Genomic DNA, 26,500 nt, shown 5'->3' with positions numbered 1-26,500 from the left:
CACTTAACCACAGCACCACTACCCTGCAATAACAGGTGCTGCCACTGGTGGGGCTTGTGAGTCCCAGGCTGCTCTTTTCAAGCAACCGCTTGCGACCAGTCCTTAATTTCATTGTCACCTGCCACGGTGGGCAGGTTGTGACGACATCACAAGGTCATGTGACCTAGGTGGCAAGAAGGCCGCCTGTTTTTCGCTCATTACAACAATGCAAACGCCGGACATTATGCAGAACGAAGGCCTTAATGCTAGGTCCGTTCAATTCGCCTCCGCTACATGAGCTGGATCTCGCACTGCTGCACTTCGCCATTCATTTCAGAAAGGTAAAGAAGAAGTTCAGGAAAACTGTGCACCTTCTCAGTGGACGGTGCCGAAATTGTGGAGCTACAGCCGCCATGGGGGCAAACGATGGCTCTTGCGACAATGGCTTGCGGTTACGATAAACGGCAGAGAGACTCAAGTTATTCCAATTGTCAACGAGAACGGTGCCCCACTCAGGCCTAATTTGCACAGAACATTGCTGGGGCTATGTTAATTAGGGCTCCACTTGAGAAGGCGGTGATGGAGAGGGGGACGGCGGCCCTCACTGGTCCCTTGACTCTTTTGATGGACCAGTCATTGGCGCCTTTCCTTTAGACCGGTAAAGTTATAACAATACTTGACACCGGGTGCGTTAACTGAAAAGGAAACACGTGCATGCAGTTTGATGCACGTTGTTCTAAAAACCACGTAACATGTAACTCGGTGTGCGCACACCCGATTCGTGTTCAGTAAAAGAGCAGACGTGCGTTTCGAGTCATCTGTAGTGAGGTTGCATTGAGGCTGACTCATGGCAACACTTCGCTGCAATGTGCTGTTTGGAAATTTTTCATGTGATTCAGGATGTTGGTGGCCATTAAGGCGTTGAAACTTTCCAATGACGCCAAGGCTAGCAGACGACCAGGCTTGAAGTCGGCCGTTCATTTTGGATGCAGCCAGTGCCAAGCTGCACTTGAACTGCCGGAACTGATGCTACATGCTTGCGGCACTGACACAGAACTTTTCACAACTAATGCAGCAAGTGCAGGCAAATCGAACAGACCTGCTATTGCGTTACTAGATAGTGCAATGCCACCTAAATAAATCTGTAGCACTGAATGAGACACATCTCAGCTGAAAATCTCAATCTGATCCAGCAGTTACAGGTTGGTGTCGCTCTGCCCAGCTTGTGGAAAAAATTCCATACCTGTACTGATGTGTGTCCAAAAACAAATGCTCTACAAAAATTATTACTCATTTTTAATTTAATTTCGCTGGTGGCTTTCTTTCATACTGCATTTACAAATTTCTTTATTTATTACATGTACGTTTGAGGCCAGAAGGCGTGAAGACAGGATGCATATTATTACATAGTAATGCACTAAAACAAAAATGAAACAGTAAAGCATTTAGCATAGCAACCCTGAAATTAAGGACATGTAGCCTCTAAATAAACTCCATAAAATTGTTTCTTTCCGTTCTACACCAGCTGTAAAATGACAGGATTAAATCTTAGTGGCAACTTGTGCTTGTTATTGTGGAGTATTTAAAGAGCAACTCCAACTATTTTCAAGCACTATGAGCTGACTATAACATTATACTTCTTGGGGGGCCAGAGAAGGTCCAAATAATTGAGCGGTGTGAAAAATTAGTGAACTAAAAAAAAATCATTCGGCTGTGAAAAAAAAAGCCTCAAAAATCGCAAAATTCTCCATGTCCCAAGTTCCGATAGCAAGTGATAACATTAGATTGTGTCTGAGTCAGGATCATGATTTTGTTATGTCCACAGCACCTCACGCCATAAATACCAAACTGCGATGCAGCCATGTGTCATGTTGTGAACACACTGCTTTATGCGTGCAGCATGAAGCAATAACAAAGGCCGTTTCCCCGGGCAACACTGGTCATGAAGATTAAGAGTGGGAACCCACAGGAGCAATGAAAAGAAGTGATGGCATCCGACTGCACCCCCACAGGTCTTGTCAGCCAGGTGGCGGCGTCTAAGCACCGTGGCGGATGCTGCCACACTTTCAACGCGACTGTGTGCCCTAGCTCGTGCGCTCTTCTTTGTAGGCCACCGCAATGCCAACAAACAGCGTACCGTTAACGCGAGTGGCAATAATGAGAAACAAATAGCTAAGCCAATTCAAGCCAACCCGTCCGATTGATTCCGTTTAAATTCAAAATGGCACCTTTTACGGTGTTGTAGAGCCAGTTAGCTGTGACAACAATGACCGCTTGCATCTATGTTAGGTCGCAAAAAAAAAGAACTTGGTTGAAAAATAGTCTCAAGAGTACGGCTGGAGTTTGAAAAATTGAACTTCAATTTCCACTCGACCGAGTCCGAAATATTGGTCATGAATATGTATACATTCTCATGAGGTGCGTGATGGTTTTCAAAAAATGCTGAAATATTGCGCAAGTCCAAATGATTGCGGTCCGGAAAATCGATCGACTACTGTATTTCCTTTCCCAAGCCACCACTTTAACCGTGCTTTGAGCTCTCCTACCTCCCTCGTCCTCCAACTGTACTCCTCCCTGTAGTGGGGTCACATGACCCTACCCTCCTCCCCCCCCCCAGTGAAAATCTACGCCAACGCTTAGCTAACAGCTGCCACCGTATAGGGGACAGCAGCAGTCCAAGAAAGCAAGGCAAGTGGCTCCACTCACGGCCAGTGCTCTCAAAGAGGACCTTGTCGTTGAGGCCCAGCCGGAGCTCGGGCATGCCGGAGAGGTAGACGCGCATCTTGATGCAGCCCACAATCTCGCTGCGCAGCACGCTGCCCCCCGCATTGGCCAGCAGGTTCACTGACTCGATGACGTCTAGGAACACTTCATTCTTGCGGTAGCGAACACCCTCCGAGCGCCACGACACCGCGTTGGTGACGGCCATGGGCAGTCGGGGTTGCAGCTCCATCTTGTGGCTCTCCTGCGTGATGAACTCCTGCAGGATCTTGCCGTCGGTCGTCTGCGGGTAGCCAAAGTCCATCAGCTCATCCAGCAGCTCATAGATGATGACAAAGTTGTCCCGGATGCTCTCTTCCTCCAGCTCCTTGAAGTACTCGCTGAACACCTGCGCATTGTCACACCAGCAAACTTTGGGGGAAACTCCCACAAGACTTTGAAGACAATCGATGAGGCTTTCTTTCCCAATACCAGGGATTCCCAAATTGTGTTCTACGGAAGCATTGGGTTCCTTGTAGGATTTTTTTACTTTTGTCACCCATGTGTGTCTCAACCCCACCTTGCTAAACCACAGAGTGCTTCACTATGTAGTCACGTCATTATTAGCATCTGAATTTGGACATTTCCTTTGAGGAGCCTTGCATCGACATAGCATTTTGTAGCGAAAGCTACACTACACTAGCACTGCGAACCTTCAGAGTGGCACCCCTTGAGCTCCGTGGCGGCGCTGGCAGTGCAGCGCCCCGGCGAAACACAGTGGGAGGGGGGGGGGGGGGGGGGGGGGGAGTGAATCCACGTCTAGGGACGAAGATGAAGGAACGCCCAGCGAAAAGGAGCGGCGAAAGACTGACTTTGCAATTCGACTGGGCGGGTTCCACTCGGCCAGCTGTAGCTATCGCGTCACTCCAGGTTTAACCAGAGCTAAACCACAGCCAATTTTTTCTTCTTTACACATGTTAGAAGGGCCTGACACAGTTTTACTCGGCGTTTGCTATAGGCCGCCACATAGTAGCCAGGATTTTTCCTGTCAGCTTAATAACGTACTAAGTGAACTGTCCACAAAGCATCCTAATTCACACATCTTCCTCTTTGGCGATTTTAATTTTCCGAATACTGACTCGCATAACCAGCCTGCACCTATAGCTAACAATGGAGAAACAAGGAAATTCTTAGATTTTTGCAACAACCTCAACCTTACTCATGTAACACTTGAACCTACCTGCGTGACACAGAACTGTGCAAATATTTTAGATCTCTTATTAGCCAATCACCCGGACAGCGTTCAGCCCGTTACATACCTACCTGAAATAAGCGATCACAAAATAATTCACGCTAACCTTGTTCTTACGCCAAACTGGCGCCGCAAATGCCATAATACCATCAGTCTTTATGACAAAGGGGATTATAACGCTATAAATAATGAACTTAATGCGTTTTTTTCAAGTCTTCTCGTCACGTTTTCATTCGCGCAGTGTTCAAGAAAACTGGTTACTGTTCAAAGACAAAGTAGAAAGTGTAACCAATAGATTCAACCCCCAAATTAGTGTTCGCTCTAATTCACAAAAGCCATGGTTCACTAAAACACTGAAAGTTTGGAGAACAAAAAGAAGCAGCTTTACCGTTCAGCCAAGTCTCAGGGGACGCACACTGCATGGGTAAAATATCACAAAGCTGGAAAATCACATCTTGAAACTATTTCTAATGCCAAACATACCTTTCTTTACTCGAACTTGCCGAATATGCTCACAAGTAACCCAAGAAATTTTGGTGAGTTATCAATCTGCATCACGCGCCAGAAATTACTCTCACAGATAAATCGGGCACAGTTTTCAATGATGCTGAGTGCACTACTATGTTTAACTATGCCTTCTCATCTGTATTAACGAATGAAACTGATATACCGCCATCATTTTCAGCACCACCCTCAATGATAAATCATGCTACGCCATCAGTTGCCTTCAAGTCATCTGGCATTTCGTCCCTAACTGTAACCATGAAACTTGCAACTTCATCCAGTATTGACAATATTCAATATTAACTCAACGCTTTTGAAAAATACCAAGGATATTTTCACGCAATTATTATGCTTACTTTTTTTCACAGCCACTGTTATCAGGTCAACTACTACATGACTGGAAAAGCAGTAAAGTCGTTCCAGTCTTCAAATCGGGTAAAAAAAATTCACCACTTAACTACTGTCTCATTTCCCTTACCAGCGTGCCCTGCAAACTCATGGAACACGTCATCAACACTAATGTCATCAGCTTTCTCGACTGTCAACATTTTTCATCCTGCACAACACTGTTTTCGAAAAGGCTTCTCATGCTAAACACAGCTGGCCATTTTTATTCATGATTTGCATGCTAATCTTGACTCTAAACTAAAGACTGATGCTATTTTTCTAGACTATGCGAAAGCGTTCAACAAGGTTCCTCACAAACGCTTACTGCTAAAACTTTCATATTTGAACCTCTCCTCTAATATCTTTAAATAGATAGCCTTCTTGACTAACCGCTCACAGTACGTCACTGTTAACAGCCACAACTCCAATCCTATTCCAGGAACGTCAGGTGTCCTGCAAGGGTCTGTCCTTGGTCCACTTCTGTTTTTAATTTATATTAACGATTTACCAATGAATATATGTAGTAATATTCGTATGTTCGCCGATGATTGTGTAATTTATCGCCAATTTATTAACGCTTCTGATCGAACATCTATTCAAGACGACCTTAACCGCATTCAGGGATAGTGTGCCAAATGGTTAATGAAACTTAACCCTCATAAATGTAAAATTCTGTCCTTCACGCGTCGCCGCAACCCATTTCATTTCCCATACATAATAGGCAGTGTCCCTGCACACCCAGTTCTATCATACAAGTACTTAGGCAACACCGTGTGTAGCGACTTGTCCTGGAGCACACATTTTATGAACATCATTTCATCTGCTAATAAAACACTTAGATTTTTAAGACATCATCTCCGCCAAGCCCCTAAACGTGTAAAATTATTAGCATACAAATCCCTTGTCAAACAAAAAATTACAATATGCCTCACCCATTTGGAACCTGCACCAAGCTTACCTTATAAATGCACTTGAATCAGTCAAAAACAGAGCAGCCAGATTCATCCACTCATCATATTCTAACGACATCAGTGTGTCAGCACTGAAAGCTGAATCCGACATATAGCCCTTATCATTTCGTCGCCGCATTGCCAGCCTTTGCTTGTTTCATATGTTTTTTCATAGTTCACTACGCCGTGCACCCTACATCGTTCCTCCAGCCTGCATATCTCATCGCATTCGTCATCCTTTTCAAGTTTTCCGACCTCGTGACCGTACTACCACCTTTGCCGCATTTTTTTTTTTCCCGTGAAGCACCAGACTGGAATGACCTACTAACGACATCACAGCCATCATGTGTTCATTCAACTTTGCCAATAATGTTACCAGTCAGGTTTCGTTGTGTTAACACTTGCTCACCAAAATATATGTACCCAAAATATATGTAATACCCCTCGTGGGTCTTTGAGGTAATAAAATGAAATAAGGGGACGAAAACCAAAATGCATGTGATTCCTCAGCTTGGGAGTTCCCCAAAGATAAAATAATTCAGCATCTTTGGGATAAAGTTACCATGCAGTGAATATCCCATCCTGCAAAGCAACATGAAAGGCTGGCACGAAAAATCCCAAAACAGGCCTGAGAGAGATGTTGAATACAATTTCAAATGGGACACATACACACCTTCATCAAAAGAATGATGAAAACAGCGGCAGCGTAACAAAACAAACTACGAATTATGCATGGTTGCATGCTGAAAGAAACAAAGCTTGAAATCTGGGAAACCTCGCAGCAGTAAAAAGTCCAGAGGTAACATAAGGAACGCAAAATCTTTCATGCCTTCCGTGCAAGCACAGTTTCTCTAATGAAGCTGTGCCTGGCATGCAAATTCTTCTATGCCAGCTCCATGATGCGGACGCAATGCAAGGCATAAATGACAAAGTATGGCGAGGAACACATCACATAGATAAGGCCCTTCATTTCAGGGTTCTGCTTTTCTCAGAATTCAGGTATGAATCGGGTTGTTCATCAGTGAAAAGTTCCACATATCGTGGTTTCTTTTTTTTTGAAGCCATATTTTGCAGCAAAAGAAGGTTTACTGTTAGCACTTGTTTTTGTGTAAGGCATAAAACTTCCTGTTGCTTCATAACTATTTTAACAAACACTGTCAAAATAGAAGGTGCACTCAAAATGAAACCTTTTACCAAATCAGATATTTTCTTTTCCAATATTTATAGCAATTATTTTGTTGTGTACATTACCACTTCCTGCACTACATTTCTGTGTCCATGGAAATGAAAAATGAAAATTCGCTTTGAGGAAAGGAAAGACGCAGTAACTGTATAATTTTGCAGTGGACACCTCAGCCATGCCATAAGGGGAGGGATGAAGAAGGCAGTGAAGGAAAGAAAGAAGGGAGAGAGATAGAGGCACCGCAGTGGAAGGCTCCGGATCAGCTTTGACCAACTAGGGCTCGTTAACATGCACTGACATGACACAGAACAGGGGCACTTTTTCGAATTTTGCCTCCACTGAAATGCCACCACCCTGGTCGGAACTGGACCCACATCCCTGGACTCTGCAGCCGAGTGCCCCAAAAACTGAGCCATCATTGCATGTAACCGTGGAAGACCCGGCCTCTTTTGTATGCAGCAAAAACAGGAGTCAACATTGCAGTGACTATTTTAAATGCAGAAATGCCCAGAGGCAGGACGTCGTTAGTGTGGGTAGCACCTGATGCACTGATGCCAGCAAGTGTCCGGCTGATAAATGCGCTGTGGCCTCTCTCTTCAAAAACTTACTTTTTCAGCGCATCCTCAAATTAAGCAGCATCGAGCGTAACAAGTGTTAAAAGCGCTTTAAAATCATCAATTGACACCCTTAGTAAAGAAGTACAGCATGTCTGCTAACTTTTGTGCGGTATCTTCAGCTTTGTGCACAAGGAAACAGGTTTCTCCCCAAGGCGCATTTTCGGACAGAAGCCAGTTTGAACCCGAGTTTGAAGAAATCTGTTCGGGGCGCATTTACCTAGTTTGATCTGAAAATGGAAGGCCGTAATACTGTTCAGCAGGTAGGGACGTAAAAACATTTGATTACACTTTCTAATTTAGAGCTCTAGAATGCATATGGAAGGCACCGACGCATACTACAATGCGAAATTTGCCACTGTGTGACATCTGCCAAAGTACCTGTTCACAGCGCCATTTCTGGACTGTGCTTTCAGTTTCATACACAGCTAAGGTTTCTGCAGTTAACTATAGCACGACATTACATAACAGATCCGAACCCAGTTAAAGTTAGCAGAGTCAGGCGCTCATGGAGCAGTGATGAGCAGGCAGCAAGCTATTACTAATATTTTAATTACAACAGCAGCTGTTAGGGTAGTGTTTCAATGTTCCAGGAAAGCACCAGAGGAGCAGTTCATTGACTAGAAACCCATAGGAAAGGCTCAATGAAATAATCCTTGCCCATGTGAAAAAATCACTTCTCCAGGAACATCACATAAGAAGCAGTAATTTAAAGTCGTGAGCTGAGTGCAAAAACAATTAAGCAATGCATTTTATTCGTGAATTTTTTAAGCAGAATAGTAGTCGCAATTTAGATGCGAGTTCTACGCAATCCTAATGCTCTAACATGCATTGTAGAGATGGCAATGGGGGAGTGGAAGATAATGATGACAAAAGGTATGGTAGCACTCGGGTGGGTGGAACTGTATTTTGCAACATTTCGTTTCGTTTTCCCTTCCTTTTGTCGTCAGCCACTGGCAGAAACTCCCTGGTGATGCAGGCCGTTGCAGGCAGCACCAATAACAGAGGTTCAAAGGGAAGGGAAAAAGTGAAGAGAACACTTAAGCTCCGCCTCAAGGATATGACGCGAAAGCATAATCGGTTATTGCCCACATATGCGGAATTGGTCGTTCTCTACTTAACATTCAAAGATCCCTGGGAGTCCTCATATCGCTCCTGGCGCAGTGGTGCAGCGTTTAGGCGATGCGCCACTGCCCTGCGATGGCAGGTGCTGTCACTTCTGGGCCTTGTGCGGCCCAGGTTGCTCTTCCCGACCGACCAATCATTAATTTAACCGCCGCCTGCCACGGTGGGCAGTTCGCTCACTATGCGCACGGCAGGTTGTGATGACGCCGCAAGGTCACGTGACCTAGGTGACCCACCTGCCCCCTAGACTGCTCTCTGGGCACCACCAGCCAGAGCCATGCTTGTGATTTTTTGCTCACAACGCCGACACCGAATTTTCTGCGTAACGGGGCCTTTAACGGTATTGCGTTAAAACAAAATTGACGGTATTAAATATAGCCCCTTACTCTAATTGGTGCCAGCAATGCGAGCAGGCGGGGAGGGCCAAGACGAAAAGTGTGGCAGGACTCGAGCAGTTCAACCTCGTCACAGCTTGTGTTGGAGTTTAGAGGAGCGGAAAGGTACAGTTAAACCTGGATGCAACGAACCTCCATAGAGCGAATTCCTGGATACAACAAAGTTTTTAATTTCGCATTGCCGCCCCCATTGAAGAGTGTGTATTTGAGACCTCCATGTAATGAATGCAGCGGCAGCTTGTGCTGAGTTAAGAAACATGGAAGAAAAGTTTCACAACGATAAAGCACGAACTGACATAAGAGGAAAGTCAACAATCGCAACGCGATACCCTAGTTGAGACAACGCATCGTGCTCCAGCGCTGTCAGCGCATCTCCGTTGCTTTCGCTTTTGGAATGCCATACGATGTGGCACTACACCAGTTCATGCTCAAAAGCAGCGAAAAATGATAAGGCACAGTAAAAATGAAACGGGACGAGCAGTGCGCTCCCCTCGCCACCACGCAGTTGCTCATGTGATTCTGGCACCAATAGCTCTCGCATGTCAGAAGCCAAGATGACGGAGAGCACCAGCGACGCAAGGCGGAGTCCGTTTTCTGGAGAAAGAGTGGCGGGCAAAAATGAGCAGAACGAAAGAGGGAACATGCATGAAGAAGTACGTGCCCCCCCCGGCTGGTCTACGGCGGCGGTGCAACCGCGTGCATTCCCCTCTATCTCGGCCGTGGTGCCCTCGCCTCTCCCCCTCTTCCCACCCCTCCCGTAGCAGCGTTGAACTAGCTGCGGCAGAGGTGGCAGCGGTTGCTGCGGCAGGCACGCTATCAGTGCGATCGCGGAACATTTCTCAGTGTTTATGACTGAGAGTAATCGGGTTTCCTGTAATAATTTTCAAGGTGATTTCCTCTACATTTACTTATTTTGGTTTCTGTTCTGCACTGTCCTTCCGGGTCTTCTTCAGAAAATTGCACGTAACAAAAAATCCCAGACTTTTTTCAACTTCGTTATAGTCAGGTTTAACAGTACAAGCATTCGACAGCACCTCTCAAACCCACACGTCAAGAAGGCACATCTGCCACTGGCATTTGCTGCACACTCGAGGTGAGTGTCCACAAATTTTGATCCGTGAGCATTATAGGGGACATGTCTCGAAGAAAGTGAAGCTCTACATGAAGCCCTGAAGCCCTGGTCACCGGATTGTGTGCAAACTGCCTACCATGGCAGGTGGCAGTTCAATTATTGATTGGTCACTTGTGAAGAGCAACCTGAGTTGCACAAGCCCCAACGGTGGCAGCACCTGCCATCACTGGGCAGTGGCGCATCGCTTAATCACTGCGCCAGGAATGGTATACGGACTCCCAGTGATATGTGAATGTAAAGCAGAGAATGACAGATGTCGCAGCGTTCAAAGAAAATGACGAGAACGAAGACGCCGAGAATGAAAAATAAAAAAAAGTAAAAAGAAATCGGTGTGCGGTCAATGAGCATAATGCAAAATATAGGGTCACTGACCAAGTCAAAGTTTAATAAAACTTAATTGACATTTGGGAAGCCCTACAGCTTCCTTGTTCACAATTCTTCCGAAACGTTAGTACGTTTTATTAAACTTTCACTTAGTCAGTGACCCTATATTTTTTCATTATGGCACGCCCTGACCAGACGATGTTTCAGCAAACTCTTGATTACGTGGTCAATGAGCATAGTTCGTAACTCCACCTGCCCATGCATTTCCGTTATGTCACCAAAGACAGCACCATTAAGCTTTCTTTTTAACTGAAAAATATTCTGGCACCTCAATGGACACCTGTATTCGTGAAACCGAAACCAAACCCACTCAGCAAAAGAAAAAAAAACTTACAGCAAAGGAATCTGTCATACCTGTAAGAACTAGTCATCACTAGCAGTGGAAGGTTCAAGACTCCAAGAACAAAAAAAAAAGATGAAATCATGGCATCACTACCTGCTTAAGCATACAATGCATTACAAGAAACAGGAATCCCTGTGCAAGCAAGGATGCTGTGATCTGTTGATATTTTTCCTAAGTGCCTTCTATTCGCTGTTCTTGAAGACTAAAAGTCGAATGAGACATGGGTGTGCCAGACAGCGTTTCTGCAAATGATGCCCCAATAAAGATGACGATCCATTCTGATGGTGACAGCACTCTTGCACGCACCCAGCACTCGCATGCACTCTACTGGCCTGTGAGTTGTGAAATTTTGCCATAGAGGATCATCATCCAGCAAGAGAGTTGCACTCACTGTGACTATCTTGTGAAGGAATGCAAAGATGAGAGCGACGTTGGCATTCTTCTTAGATGTCGCAACAACTGGTAAATAAGGGGGTCAAGGACAACACATGCATTGTGAACTGCTCTAGCTCCTCTGGCCACAAATGAGAATACAAATATTTCAAAACTTTCAAAGTTTTCTAATTTTAAGGAGCCACTTAGGACAGTTCTATTTAAATTTATTCTTTCGCAAATTCTATGATTTGGCTTTCTGTGGCCAAACAAGACATAAAACCAAAGACCTTCCTTTTCGATCACTTGCCTTAAACCTGTTTCTTATGTCTTAAACTTGTAGCATATGTTGTGAAATCAAGGGAATTGTGGACTCCATGACTACTGGTTCAAAGTGCATGGCTGTAAAGTGTAAGCTCAGAGAACCGTGACTAAAAGGCCGTACTTGACTCCATCGTAGCTTGTTTGCAAAACAGGCTGGAGGCAGTAATACTCATTTCATTTTTCAGCCTTTGCTAGCCTATGGAAGCTCAGTTTTCAGTGAAAGTTAGCCTCCATGTTGCAAGAATGAGCTAACATACTGATACAACACGCCAAGTTCACTTTGTGCTCAGCGTTTCGTCAACAGAGAAATGCTCCATGCTTTCTGCACTCCTTGCGGTAGTGACAGTTGTGACAGCAGAGAGTTGTACAGCATGTCCCTACCCCAGCACAGTGCCCAATGGAGGCCCTCGTGGGTCGTGAAAGTAAACATGGCCCACTCTCGTAACTCACAAGTGTGACTTTCCCTCCGTCCACATAACCACAAGACAGCATTTCCAAAAAAGAGTGCATTCATGGCAGCATGACAGTGTGCACTTGGCCCTGGTCCTCAAGACCACACAACCAAGTGAAAGCAATGCTGAGCAGGCGCATAGTGGCAGTGCCAGTGCGTGTAAGTGTGCCAAGGTTCCGTGCAACTGGTGTTAGGTACTACAGACTATGCCAAAGAAAGAACCCCACTTTCATTATTGTCTATAAGTAGAAAAAAACTCTTGCGCATATGCTGCAGATATTTTTGCCGATAGCGCAAGGCTTTGTGGTACTGTACAACTTCTTCAGGTTCAGGAACCAAGTCCACAGCAATGTTGTTTAAAAAGTAAGCAAACAAGATTCCTGCTGCTTTCATGAGTGGTAGGAAGAGACCCCATCCACTCATTTTAATTAACATTGATGCTGCAAATGAGAGCGCTGCACCCATTGTTTACAGCACAAGCCAGAGATGGAAGTAGAATGTAAATAGACAACTACAGCATCTGTCTCAAGCAGTGATTTGCAATTGAGTACACTGGGCAGTGTGGTGAAACTCCTACTTTAACCCCCATAGCAAGCTTTAAACATATCCTCAAAAAGCACCAAATGCCAAACAAGAAGCTAGACGAAAGCTGCATCTGTAAGGAAACAAACAAATGTACACAAATGACAAAAAAAATGGGGACCAATACAGCAGTTCTAGTGAAGGTTTTGCATTAAAATCAGGCGTCAGGAGTGCAGTAGACAGCAAATGCATGGACACGCAAATACCATCGAAGGATACGGTAAAGGTTGTTGTGCTTGATGTACATGAAGGCGACCTCCCCGCTCCGCAGGATGGGCGTCACGCAGCCTTCCTCTTCCTTCTCCATGAGGAGGGTCATGAACTTGTCGATGCATGTCATGTCCATGTCACCGCGGTAGTTTCGCGATATCAGCACCTGCACAGAGACGACAGTCAGCCAGGTGCTCAGCCAAAAAGCACTAGCAGGCCCTGGAGCACACAATAAAAACATGCATGTTGTGAGAAGAATGTGCAAAAGGAAAGAAGAATGTGTCACTGCTACAGATCCCTTGTTGCCAGTACAGCACTGATGCTGCAACACGACCAGCTCAACCTTGAAAAACGTGCCCGCATGAAGTCTCGTACAATTTTGTGCACAACTAGCTCAAACAGGCATTGCGTTGATTTTCCTCTACTGCAAACAAAGCCCCGTCTTTACATCACAGGCTCTCGAGAAATCATCCTATTTATGTTGCATGTGTAACACACTGCATGACACGTCAAAAGTAATTTGCATTTTCAGATTGGTTTTATCATCGTCCTGATATGCTGAAGTTTGTGCATTTTTCAAAACAAAGCTCAACTCTTAGTCATCTGACTAAGAGACACCAAGACAGTGTGTTCACAGATACAAAAACCTGCTGCAAAACATGCTGCCTGAAAAACTATGTACTGAACAACTGACAGTTGTCAAGTGCTATATGGCTAATATGTCTCCTACTTGGAAGAAGTTTACGAGCAGTTTGATTTATGAATCCTGGTGTCAAGCCACTTTATTGCCTACCCACATGTAATCAGCAGGGTAGCTGCTTTGATTTTACTTGCACTGGCTAACCTCTCAAAGCAGTAGGAATTACGGACCAGCGCCAGACTAAAAAAAAAAAAATATGGGATTTCAGAACAATGAGCAAGGGAGCTGTAGCACTTCAAAAATGTCATTTTTCATTCCAAAAACGGTCAGTGACACCTGAATTGCACCTACACAACCACGCTCTCCGAGCAGACAGCATGCAATCAAATAATCAACTATTGTGAAGTATCGGGGGGCTGAGTTCAAAGCAGCACTAACGTGACCGCATATGTAGACTGCTTGCGCATTTTTTGGAATGCGAGAAGGTGTTTTGTTCTGACCCACAGAATGTGAGATATAGCAACTATATATGTAGCACTCCACTATGATGTCAGTTCAGATAAATGGAACTGCATTGTAGGCAGTTCATTCTCAACCTCTCAACTGGTCAATTATGCAATTCGCTGCCATAACTCGTGTGCTAATCCTCAAAGCTTAATATGGTGTGCAAGCCTCGAGAATACCGGGCACTATGCGGATTAAGAACAACCAAGACCGCATTCCCACTGAAAACTGAGGCTGCATTTCAGATTAACGTCACAAAGGACGGCCATGCTCCTTAAACTTGTACTTTCGTCTAGAGCTACATGAGGCCCTTCCCCAGGACTGCGCTTCTGTATTTCGCTTAACTAGCAGTTTCTGGTTCATGATTAAACTGTGCAAAAGAAACAGGGACAAAGGCAAGAAAACACGTACACACACAGAGCGCAGTGTGTGTGTACGTGTTTTCTGTTGTCTGTGTGTGTACGTGATTTCTAGCCTTTGTCCCTGTTTCTTTCGCGCAGTTTAATCATGAACGAGAAGCACCAACTAGCCCGCCAGAAAACCCTTCCTGAGCAGTTTCTACCGCCGCAATTGGCGCTCGTATTGCACTGCGTCTGAACGCGCCCCGATCTCTACCGGCGTTGCTAGTTTCGTGAGCGTTGTCGTCATGCCACGGCTACGCTCCGGCTGAGCCGAACGTCGGTACTAATCTGCTCCGAGTCTTTTCCATCTGTGTGCCTCTCGGCAAGGCCACGCCCACTAAACACAAGCGGCAAAACCCGAACCACGCGCCACAACACTATTGTGCGATGACAGACAAAGACCCCAAAATGATCCAGGCCGCGAAAGACAAGTGAGGAGTGAAGCCGACGGAGAACGCGCTCCCTGTCAGCCGCCGGTAGAGCGGCTACAGAGGCGCGCTGGCCGGCGAGCGCTTAACGCAAGGCCGCTATACGTTACCAAACGCACCTTGCCCTTCAGGTCCAGTATGTAAATAGCTGAAGCAGACATGGTGCCGGATTACCTGAAACAGCAAAGCAGACAATGGGTGGAGATGCGTTTAAAAACCAGCGCGGAGACAACGGAATGCGAAGCCAGAGCGGACCGCGCTATCGCTCGATTGCGACCATCGGCGCCGATCGTAGAACAGAGTCGCCGGTGGTAGCCACCAAGGTAGCCGTGCAAGCCGCATATATGACTACACACGTTGTGGTTAGCGGTACTGAGATAAACGCAAACCTCGTCGCAGGATGGGAGCTCAGGAAACGAACCTTACAAGACCGGCTCGAAACCAGTGTGGCGTATGCATACTCACCCGCTCCCGTTCACCGAAGAATAATTAAGCCGTGCTCCCCTCGGTCACAGGCCCTTTGCTGGGCCGGCGGAAACGCGCTACGACCCTTAATCCGCACTCATAACAGGAAAAGTGGTACGGCACAAGCGACAGGTAGAAAGAACGAATTCCAAACTTCCAAGCTGCTGGCAGCCTTTCGGCAAGTGCCGCTGGAAGCCACTAGACCTAAGAGGCTTGTCTTGACTTACTACGTTACGTTCGTTCACACATTTGTGATCAAAAATTATTTTTTTTAATTATTTAGAGGGACAATAATAAACACCTACTAATATTTATTGGTATCATATAAAATTTCTATGTTTTTTATTCTTTTTACAAATATTTGAAACCAAGTGGCTGAGCTGTGCTAAGGTGCATTCGTGGGCCGGTGCATCAACATTAGATTATTAGAGCATGACAATTCCTTAGCTGATTCTAGATGGCAGCATCTGCCTAAGCATTGTAAGACCTGCAAGCATGACGACAAAGAATGCACTCCACTTTTCGGCAGGACTAAGGTTATCGGACGCGCGAAGGATAAGAAAGAACGTGAAGTTATCGAAGCCTTGGAAATCGCGAGATTAGGGCCTGACAAATGTGTTAGCGAGGCTTCCATACGCCTGTACCGCAAGGAGTTGGAGTTTCTTGGATTGATGAGATGATTATGGCTTTTGTCTTTGTGGTTGGTGCGCATGCGCTTTGTTGTCGAAGGAAGGAGGGAATAAACCAGTCGTTAGACTGCGCTTGTCTGGTGTGGTTCTTCTCCCTTGTTCCGTCCTTTTTGCGCTGTTTAATTATTCATTGTTCCCATAATAAAGTGGCGCCTTGAGTGTTCGCGAAAAAAAAAAAAGAACGAATCAGTTTACAGAGCTTGCTACAGAACGTTGGTATGATTAATATGAAAAGCATATCAGGCTGGGTAAAAAAAGAGAACTTGAAAACTATGTCGAAGTGTAAAGGAAAAAAAAGAAAAAAAAACATTAAAAAATATCTTTGAAGAAGCGCGACTTTAGCGCCACTACTGGGTGAACTGCGCGTTCTGCGCGAGGAGAAGTTACCATCAAGAGTGGATGCACTAGTTGCTCTCTAAACTTCGTCTCCTCGTGTCACGGAAATGGTGGCACGGACGCGCGAGAATCAGCTGACGCGCGCCTCGCAAGCGCGACAGAAATTTTCGCGGCCCGCGAAAAGCGCCCACGGCCTCCGCGACTGGCATGGCGGCGCGCGAGCGTGTTGTAGCAACTCGCGAGCGCCCAGTCGGCGGCCCACGCCTTCGCCAAAGGCGCACAAACAAAAACGCACCGCCGCCGAGTCTCCGAGGCTAGCGAGCCTAGCCCACGAGGGTGGGACGTCGAACGACGACGCCGACGGCGCCGCGACTGCCGCTTCCACCACCGCCTTGCCTGAGCAGCAACGCGCGCGCGCGCGCGCTTCTGGGTCGGCCAAGTTTATTTAAATGATTGCATAGGCAGAGGCGGCGTAAGACGCGAGCAAAACAGACAACTGCGTCTCCGAAGGGCTCGGTCGCCGCACGGGACTCCCGACGAAGCCAGCCGCGGGCATGACCAAGTTTGGAGGAGGAGCGCCGGCACCCCGGTCGTAATCCGTGGTCAGTGCTTGTACCCTCTCTCTGCCTGCTTGCTCGAGCGCCGGTCGCTGCATGCAAACGCCGTGCTGCTCCTGTTCGAGCCATCATGCGCTTGCGATTCACGACGTCGTGCCACTGATAGTACGTTTTCGCGAGCGGCGTAGTACGGCCGCGCTTCTCGAAACGCGTTCGCCTGTCCTCTCCTCTGAACGTGCCCTTCGCGTCCGCGACACGCAGGCACGCGCCCCCGCCGGCGTGATGGAAGGAGAGCCGAGCAGGCTCAGCAGTGAAGCGATCCTCTCTTCACCGCGTGAGCCCGTTCTCCTTTCCGCCGTGCTCGGGCGGCGCTCTGTATAATAAATAGGCGCTTTTCTTCCTCCCAGTCTACTAAACACCTCCCCCTTCTTTCGATCGTAGCTGCCGTGGTGATCAATCGGTCGGCTCTGTCCTCAGCCGCTGGGATGCGCTGTGTGCGCCCCGAGCGATGCACCGTATCCATTCACATGTGTGTCGTCGGAGCCCGAAGCTGTCACTCCCCCTGAAATCGTGGCACGGTGCCGGTGCAGTCAAGCGTCTCGATCTTACGAAACATGTGCTTTTACGAGATATTTCGGCGCGCCTTGTTTGTGTGCGCGCATCCGACGTATATCGATGCGTGTTTTGAGATTACGCGTGCGCACACCGATTCCGCTTTTCCGAGGGAAATTCTGCTTGCGCTCTTTTGGGTGGTTTGTGTTTAACCGTGGTGAGTTTAATTCGTGTTCCTGTGCGATTGTTGAAGCAGTGTACAGCTAGTGTACGACCATGTCCCTGGCTTAACCTGTTGACATCCCACATTCTCTCCTACGTATAACTGCACGTTTGGCGACGGCTTGTGATTGTTCGTCGTCGCCGCTTGTACAAATAAAAACGGGACTGAAATATGCTGGCAGCGCACCGAAGATGTCAGAGCCAAGAGGGTTCGTTTCAAGTGCGCACGTTGCAACGTGAGAGCTTATCTCCGCGGAAGGACAGGGTTGAGAAACGATTATCGACGCCCTGCTGTGGGTGTCACTGAACTTCTGTGTATTAAGGCGTCACAATAAGCTAGCTCACAATTGCCGTGACGGCGATGATGGAAGGGGAGCCGGTGATGTTGTCCAGGCCTGACGAGCTTCAAACACGTAGCTGCGGATCCACAGCCTTACTCTCTTGAAGGTTAGCACTTATCTTTGGGTGTTATTTCCCTATTATTATTATCATTATTCCCTATTACATTCTTTTCCATCTCTCCCCTTTCCCGGTAGTCAAGCAAGAATTAAACACCAGGAACCTCGTAAATGTTTCTTTCTTTGCACACACATTTCAGCGCCTAAGATTTGCGGTGCAAATGTTTTGTTTCCTTCATTTAATGCAGGAACGCGGTTAACGGCTTCATTTCCACCGTTCTCTGTCGCCAGATTTGTTCACTATCACTGCTGCACGCAGACAGAAGAGAGCTCAAAGAAATAGATGCAAAAGGAAAGATTGAAATAGTAGGCAACGTCACAGCAACCGTGCACGGGCGCCTATGCGATTTCAAAGCGAATTTGCCGCAGTGACAGATACTCCAAATACCTCGCTGTCACCTGGCCAGCATGTCATAGAAGCTTATGCAAAGGGAACTTGATCATGTAGTAGAGCTTGCATTCAATGCTACAGTAAGAACAGCGTTTCTTAAAACTGGCTCTAAGTACGCAGCGAAGCAGAAAGATGACAGCAAAAATCTACATAAAACACACCGTATGAGAGAAAACTTTTATCGCTTATGAATGTACAATATCCTCACGGGATGACTGGAGAGCGTTCTTTGGACACTGCAGTTTTTTATGGTTTTGGGTTAGAGATGCTCGGGTGGTCGAAATTATTCCGGAGCCCTCCATTACGGCACATCTTTCTTTCTTTATTCTCTCAGACCCTCCTTTATCATTTCCCTTACGGCGCGGTTCAGGTGACCCTGGAGATATGCGAGGCAGTTACTGCGCTCTATGCTTTGCTCGAAGACCAAGTTTCATTTTACGCAGTTTCTTTGTCATGCGTTCGAGCGAAAGCTCGTAGCCTCCATCGCACGTGCTAGCGTCCGCGTTCTCATGTGCTTGTCTATAGCGTCCGCTTGAGTTTCTCTTCGAGTGGGATAGCTTTCGTGTGTCTGGTTGGCTCGTTGCGCGCACAAAAAGTCTGTAGATATGCTCGTGCCAGCGCTAGCGTTCTTGGTCCTTGCATTTACCAGACCGACCTCACTTGGAATGCCTAACACAGGTGGCAAGTAAATCGAATTAAAAAAAAAATGCTTCCGCCGAGAGGCCGATAACAGGCCATGATTCTAAGTTGTCATGACGTACAAGCTACGTCATTGCAAGGGGTTTACGAATGGGGTAAAGAAGCAACACGATAATAACATCCCAACACTGGAAACGAGAAGTAAAATTGGGCGACTTAAATATCTGTTTGTAATTTACAAAATGCCCCAACATCTTAACTCGAACACTAATTTCAAGCAATTTTTGTCGCGTCCATCCAAGCACCGTCATGTCCGTTATTTGCTCCGCTCGCATATATTTGTTTAAACAATGATTCTTTCACGCACCATAATCGAGTGGAATGATCTGCCTTTAGCGGTTTTTTTTTTTCTGCGGAAAATTTCGAGTGTGCTTTAATCAGTGTACTGCGTTGCGGATACTGAATCTTTTTGTGCAAGCGCACAGTTCCACATTCTGTGTTCTGGCTGTTTATCGTTTATTTCTACGCGATAGCGTGTGCAGCTCCTTCGGTCGAAAAGCAGTGGGCGTATCCATTGTAGTCGGCGCCGCGTGTCGGAAATAATCGGGGGCTGCGAAGAAAAAATCGTGTCATGGTAATTTGTGGCTATGGTGATTGATTATTGATTGGTGTGTGACAGGCAATGAGGAGTTAATGAAATCATTGTAATCTATAAATGATTAATTAAAGAAATGAAAAATGCGTTTCAAGGTGTCAGAATGCTCGGAATGAGAAAAAGCCAATGCTTGATGCTAATTAAGAACATTTACAGTGTTTAGTTGACCAATTAGCTGATACAGTTGAAAAAGTTCAAAATGCGTTCCAAGGTGTCAAATTGCTCAAAATGGAAAGCCTATAACACTATTATGCTATCGCGTCACACCCTTAAGCTCAGCTTAACTGTCCTCTCCAATTTTTTTCTATAAACCTGATCTGCTTATGTGTAATCTTATAACACTTTTTTGTCTTGTTGCATGGATTCTTTTTCTACTCTTTATAAGTCGTTGTGCTATAGCATGTAATTTTTTAGTGTCTTCTTCTCTTGAATCAAGCGCACGTTTCAAGTATGTTTCGCAAGGCACTGTAATATATATTGTAATCTGTATGTTCCCACATTCTTGCTCTTCCGATGCTGCAGTGTGTTCTGAGTAAATAAGAGCATGGAGTTTTCTTCAGTGACAGCTTCCGATGCGGTATTCCTTGTGTATGTCTGGGATGAAAACATTGTACAGAACGCATGCATTACCGCATTGGGGTAATATAAGCGTAGCACGGATTAGACCGTTGTGTACTTTTTTCGGAGTTTTGTTACACTGTAAGTGCATTATTTACAAAGCATGAGTACTGTACGATCGAAATTTTGTCATTTGGTTCTTTCACGTTTATTTATTTTGCATCCGCCCTTACATAAGCCACCGCACCCATGACTATAACCGCACACGTGGCACGCCAGCACTGACGGTTGTGTACTATAGTTGCATGCCCGCCATTGCAAGGCTTTGAACCGTCTGCATGCCCTTAGAGGGACACTGAGGACAACGCTACCATTCTTTTTTTGTTAGTAAAATCCGATACCTCGGCATTTTGTGGCTTTGTTGCCGCTTGTCCGGCAGCGAAAGGCGCATTTATTGCTAAGAGGTTTGGAATCGAAGTTGAAAAACTTTTTCCTCCCGCTACGATTCAAACTCGAGGCTCTCTGATGACGAAATAGGAGAAGAATGACGTAAAGTGGCGGAAACGGAAACGAGGACTCCGTGATTGCTGGCCGAGCGCTGCGCTCCCCACAATAGCTGCAGCCGCTGCACGATAGCTGCATAGGAAAACTACTGCCAGCCGGACGTTGAAGGCATATATCAGCCGTCGTCGCTTCGTTTACGTTTGCACCAACGTTACGATGGAATCCGTTCCCGATTACGGCAACGAATTTTTCGCAAATAATTGCAGCCTGCATTCAGTGTCCTCAACGCGTGCTATCCTTTCGAGAGCTGAGGCGGTGGGTCTGGCTAAAAAGGCCTAGCGCCGAGGAGCCGGCAGCGTCGCTGTCACCTCCGAGCCACCGTGAGTCACGTCTGATGTGTAGCGCCTGGTGCGTGCGGGCATATTTAAACTCTGTAATAATGGTCCTCGTAGGGCTGGTTATGCAGCCCAGCGTATACGATGACGAAACGAACATGCCGAGCGCTGCGTTTGCTAACGTGCAGGCGCGTTGAACATTGGCTACACAGCTATTTTTCCTTGTAGCAGTTGCGTGCCGTTGCACCAACTTTGTCCGAGGAGCACTTAGCGAGGCACTTGGAGGTCCTCTGTTGCTCCGCCCTTGTAAATCGAGGCGCATAAGGAAACCATGCATGCGGGCACGCAGAACGCATAGCCGCGAAGCACCCCAAAACATATACCGAAACTCATCTGGCGGCCGCCTGTTACGCCGCCAATTCCAGGTTTTCATTTACTTCCAACATTCGGTTGTATTTTTTCCGTCTTCCTTGTGTGATAAAAGTGCACTGGTGGTTTAAAAACAAAACTTATGTACTTCAATATCGAACAAACACGTAACCTTCATGCGCGTTTGTCAGCCTCTGAGATCTGTGGCGTCTTTCCTATTCTCCTATTTCATCAACACGCTTGTACTTGCGAGATAGACCTCCGGCGGCGATACTTGTATTTTGGTACTGGCTATTTTCTACCTTACCAGAGCTTTGTTTTCAGAAAGAGTGGTGTCTTTGTGGTTATGAGCTGGTATTTTGTTGATACAAGCTAACTTCAATTTCTCCTGAGTGCCCCTTTAATTGACAACCTGTCAGCTGAGCGGCGCCTGCGCGGATTTAATTCTACGTGAAACATCAATTTCAGGTCATTTCATTGTAATAAATGCGTTCCGCAGTAAAATACCGCATTACGTGCAGTGAAACTAGCGCGTCCAAATTTTGCCAGGTTTATGCGAAAATCGTCGACAAAAACAGTGCACATTTTTTTCTCGAAGTACCATTTGTTTTGCAAACTTAATTATATTGTGAGTGCCGCTTGCTTGATATCACTTATTTTAACTTGAATTAAATGCGTGTTTGTTTTTATTGCAACGCGAGTAAACGCATATTACTGAAAATGAAACTGCGTGGTATACGAGAAGGAATCCGAAGTCGACGGTGCCTTTACACCTTGTGGAACGGCATTCGTTGAATATTGTGGAAACAGGTGCTCATACGACGCTGAATTTAGCCCTTTGAGGTCTAGCTCACATAAAAACACCCCGGGAGAACAATATGACAGTGAACGCATAAAGGGAATGCTTTCTTTACTGTTGTTGTTGGTTTCAGACGATACAGATGTGTATGAAAAAGTGCCATTGGCCAGAGAATCTCTTCTTAGCAGCCACTTAGCAAGGCGAATATGTATTGTGGGATTGTTAGTTGTCACGAACGTGTTTTTGATTAACCTATTATCCCGGGCGCGTCTGTTTTCAGCGAGTTTTTTTGGTCGGGGGTAAATTTTCGCGCACTCCTCAGAGGGCACCACACGTGAAAAAAAAGGAGGAATAGGACTAAAACAAACTTAAACACCTTTCTACTTTCCCGTTTTTTATCTTTTAAGATCTGTAACGATGTCAATGCACGTTAAAGATCCCCAGGTGGTCGATATTATTCCGGAGACCTCTACTACGGCACCTCTTTCTTCCTTTCTTCTTTCTCTCCCTCCTTTATCCCTTCCCTTACGGCGCGGTTCAGGTGTCGAACGATACATGAGACAGATACTGCGCCATTTCATTTCCCCAAAAAACCAATCATTATTGTTATTTCTTTTCCCTCCCTCCTTTATCCCTTCCTTTACGACGCGGTTCGGGTGTCCACAGAGATATGTGAGACGGTTACTGTGTCATTTCCTTTCCTTAAAAACCAAACAAAACAAGTGAGCCGACGGCGTTCATAGAGTTCACTGGCGTTGACAACTTTGCAAAGGCTGTTCATTTTCACGAAAGGAAAGGCGCACAACCGGCTCCGTGGGTCAGTGGAGACCTCAATCTCGCTTTCATTCGCGTGGCGTGGCGTTGGTGCCCAACTGCAAAAGCCTGCATTGATCGCGTTCCTCCACATGCAGTTAATGGTTGATCGCGAGAGATTGATCACCAATTGAACACTGCTGCCTAGCTATTGCTGCAGTGCCGCATGTCAGCCACAACGCTGTCAGCGCTAATGCATTCAGGCCACATCTCACTCTCACCACCGCCACATGTATCAAAGCACGAATGAGGCGTCCGCATATCCAGGGAGCCAGTTATGCGCCTTTCCTATCCTCGAAGCCATCGCCGTCTAGAACACTGTCAACGCCAACGCCAATGAACACAGTGAACGCCGACATTTTTCGCTTTGTATATCCTGGATTAGCTGAGCTAATCCGCATTAGTTACTTTTTTATTCAGTGAGTGTGCCGGGGTTTTAGTGGCTCCCATTGATAGCGCTATCGAATACGCTGGTTAGCGGTTAAGCGTGTAAGAGCGGGTGAGGGAAAGGGCGGGTAAAGGCGGCGAGGCGCGCGGTGTGACGTCATACCAGATGGCGCGGCGTCCACCAGTTGTTGCTAGCAACGGCTCTGTGCCTCCTCAGTAGAGCCACAACGAAATCGCAAGTTCGTGTAGCTTTTATTACAGTAGGAAGAAAGAGGTGCCGTAGTGGAGGTCCCCGGAATAATTTCGACCACCTGGGGATCTTTAACGTGCACTCACATCGCACAGCACACGGGCGCCTTGGCGTTTTTCCTCCATAAAAACGCAGCCGCCGCGGTCGGATTCGAACCCGGGAACTCCGGATCAGTAGCCGAGCGCCCTAGCCACTGAGCCACCGCGGCGGGTTTCTATTATGCACTGCTAGCCGATTCTATGCTTGTTTGAGCAGAACTGGATTGTTTGAACAGGTATATAACTCATGCGTTGTGGAGGGCATGTTTTCTTATGCAAAAAACCCTCCGTATATTTGCACCAATATCCCTCAAGAGAAAAATGTACAACAGCTGTATCCTACCGGTACTCACCTACGGGGCAGAATCGTGGAGGCTGACGAGAAGAGTTCAACTCACGTCAAGGACAACGCAGTGAGCCGTGGAAAGAAAAATGATAGGTGTAACGTTAAGAGACCGGAAGCGGGCAGAGTGGTTGAAGGAACAAACGCGGGTTAATGACATCTTAGTCGAAATCAAGAGGAAGAAATTGACTTTGGCTGGACACGTAATGCGAAAGCAAGATAACCGGTGGTCCTTAAGGGTAGGCGAGTGGATTCCAAGAGAAGGCATGCGTAGCGGGGAACGGCAGAAGGTTAGGTGCGCGGTTGAGGTTAGGCAGCTTGCGGGCATACGGTGGCCGCAGCTAGCAAAGGACAGGGTTAATTGTATAAACATGGAAGTGGCCTTTGCCCTGCAGTGGTTGTATTCAGGAGGATGATGATGATGATATTTCGAAGCGAACCGCCGCCACGTACAGTCGGGGACAAAAGTCTCTGGACCAAGGATTTCGTAAACGAAGCTGATAGCTCTGTTATTAGCTAGTGGCTTGAGGGCACACTTGTGGGATGAAAGTCAAATTTCTTTCACCTCCACAAGTGTGGACTCCAGCCGGAAGTTGATAACAGAGCTATCGACTTCGTTTACGGAGTATGCGGTCCAGAGACATTTGTCCCCGACGGTACGTTTCCGCAGGCGCCGCTGGTTTCTTATCGACACTAGGGAGCGCGTGCATCGAGATAGTTATATAGTTAGCTATATATAAAACGTTGCGTGGCTAGTTGGTGACGCATTAATTTCGAGAAAAGGAAACCCTGGATAGAGTCACTGGCAAAGGTTGCGGAGATTCTAAAGGTGTTTCTCAGCTTTGCGCCATCTATCGCTTGCACCTGTCACTAACACTATTTGCGCATGCGCGGTACAAGCTGGAGGTTGTAGTAGTAGTAAGTGGTTCATTAACATAATAATAAAACGGAAGGAAAATATATTTGCTCGCCCCGGCATCTTCCATCGGTACTGAAGCACCTGAGCTGGGGCAGCGGAATAAAAAAAAAAAAGGATAGCAGGCAGAATGGAGAAATGATATGAAAGAGGTGAGGGGACAGGAAGAGAGGATAGGGGGGAGAGGTAATATGCACAAAAACTATTTACACCATAAGAAATGTGTCCAGGTTGCGCGCGTGATTAGTTCATGATGAAGCAAGCTGGCGGTTATATATATAATTGGTTTTTTGGGAAAAGGAAATGGCGCAGTATCTTTCTCATATATCGTTGGAAGGGATAAAGGAGGGAGTGAAAGAATAATAATAAAGAGGTGCCGCAGTGGAGGGCTCCGGAATAATTTCGACCACCTGGGGATCTTTAACGTGCACTGACATCGCACAGCACACGGGCGCCTTAGCGTTTCGCCTCCGTAAAAACGCAGCCGCGGCGGTCGGGTTCGAGCCCGGGAACTCCGGATCAGTAGCCGAGCGCCCTAACCACTGAGCCACCGCGGCGGGTAAAAGAGCTGGCGGTTGAAAGTTGGTTTTGAGGAAATGAAAGGCGCAGTAACCGTCTGTCTCACTCCTCGGTGGATACCGCGACTGCGCCGTGAAGGGAGGGCTGTAGAAGGAGCGAAAGAAGAATGAGAGACTAGGATTCCGCAGTGGAGGACTCCTAATTTAGACCACGTGGTGTTCTTTAACGTGCGCTGACATCGCACAGTACACAGGCGCCTTTTCCGTTTTGCCTCGACAGAAATGCGGCCGCCGTGGTCGGGACTGGACTCGTGTCACCACCACTGAGCCACATTATCGCCAAATGAGGACATTTTAAGACCTGCCGCGAGTATAGCGTCCTGTGACTCTAGCCGCGATATCTGTCAGTGAACTGCAGTGGTCACTCCCGGAAACCCTGATCGGCTTTCAGTATCTTTTCCACCCAGTCTTGCTAATGGATGTATTCTACCCTTTTTTTCCCCGAAATCCGGCGATATAAGGCGAGCGCACGGGATCTGATACAAAAGCTATGCGTTTAAAAGTTACAGCATTTAATGCTTACCGGCAATCTGATCACATTTCCGAAGAGAGCTAATACGTCACGCATCACCACAGGCGGGTTGAACGTCCTCTATCCATATACCGAAACAGAAGCCGAAACAGGTCAATAAGAAACTGGCACGCTGAATCGTTAAAACATTACTTTTACAGAAAGTTTCTTCCCCCGCACCATTACCGATTGGAATCAGCTTTCATCATCATCAGTAGTTGACATTGATGCCTTAGAACAGGCCGTTCATTGAATTTTTTCTTTTTGACTTGTGC

General features: G+C 46.6%; 2 protein-coding genes across 4 annotated transcripts in view; one reads left to right on the top strand and one right to left on the bottom strand.

Annotated features, from left to right (window-relative positions):
* AP-1mu (adaptor protein complex 1, mu subunit) overlaps window positions 1-15,525 on the bottom strand; it is a 35,458-nt gene extending 19,933 nt beyond the window's left edge. Inside the window, exons 1-5 of the mRNA XM_077643208.1 lie at window positions 15,326-15,525; window positions 14,980-15,034; window positions 12,897-13,053; window positions 11,340-11,407; window positions 2,686-3,088 (exon numbers count right to left, since the gene is read on the bottom strand). Of these exons, the coding sequence (XP_077499334.1) occupies window positions 2,686-3,088; window positions 11,340-11,407; window positions 12,897-13,053; window positions 14,980-15,021 (670 nt within the window). The 5' untranslated portion in view covers window positions 15,022-15,034; window positions 15,326-15,525. The remainder of the gene's footprint in view (window positions 1-2,685; window positions 3,089-11,339; window positions 11,408-12,896; window positions 13,054-14,979; window positions 15,035-15,325) is intronic.
* Window positions 15,526-16,694: 1,169 nt separating this feature from the next.
* LOC144110350 (rho GTPase-activating protein 45-like) overlaps window positions 16,695-26,500 on the top strand; it is a 162,683-nt gene continuing 152,877 nt past the window's right edge. The window contains exon 1 of one of the 3 annotated variants that reach the window (XM_077643204.1): window positions 16,695-16,952. The gene's annotated coding sequence lies outside the window, so the exon portion shown is untranslated. Of the gene's footprint in view, window positions 16,953-17,998; window positions 18,129-26,500 lie in introns of those variants that run through there. The other 2 variants (XM_077643203.1, XM_077643205.1) reach the window with 2 other exon arrangements.

Source organism: Amblyomma americanum, chromosome 11 (assembly GCF_052857255.1).
Source record: "Amblyomma americanum isolate KBUSLIRL-KWMA chromosome 11, ASM5285725v1, whole genome shotgun sequence".
Classification (NCBI taxonomy): domain Eukaryota; kingdom Metazoa; phylum Arthropoda; class Arachnida; order Ixodida; family Ixodidae; genus Amblyomma; species Amblyomma americanum.
This window is presented reverse-complemented; position numbering and strand designations above follow the sequence as displayed.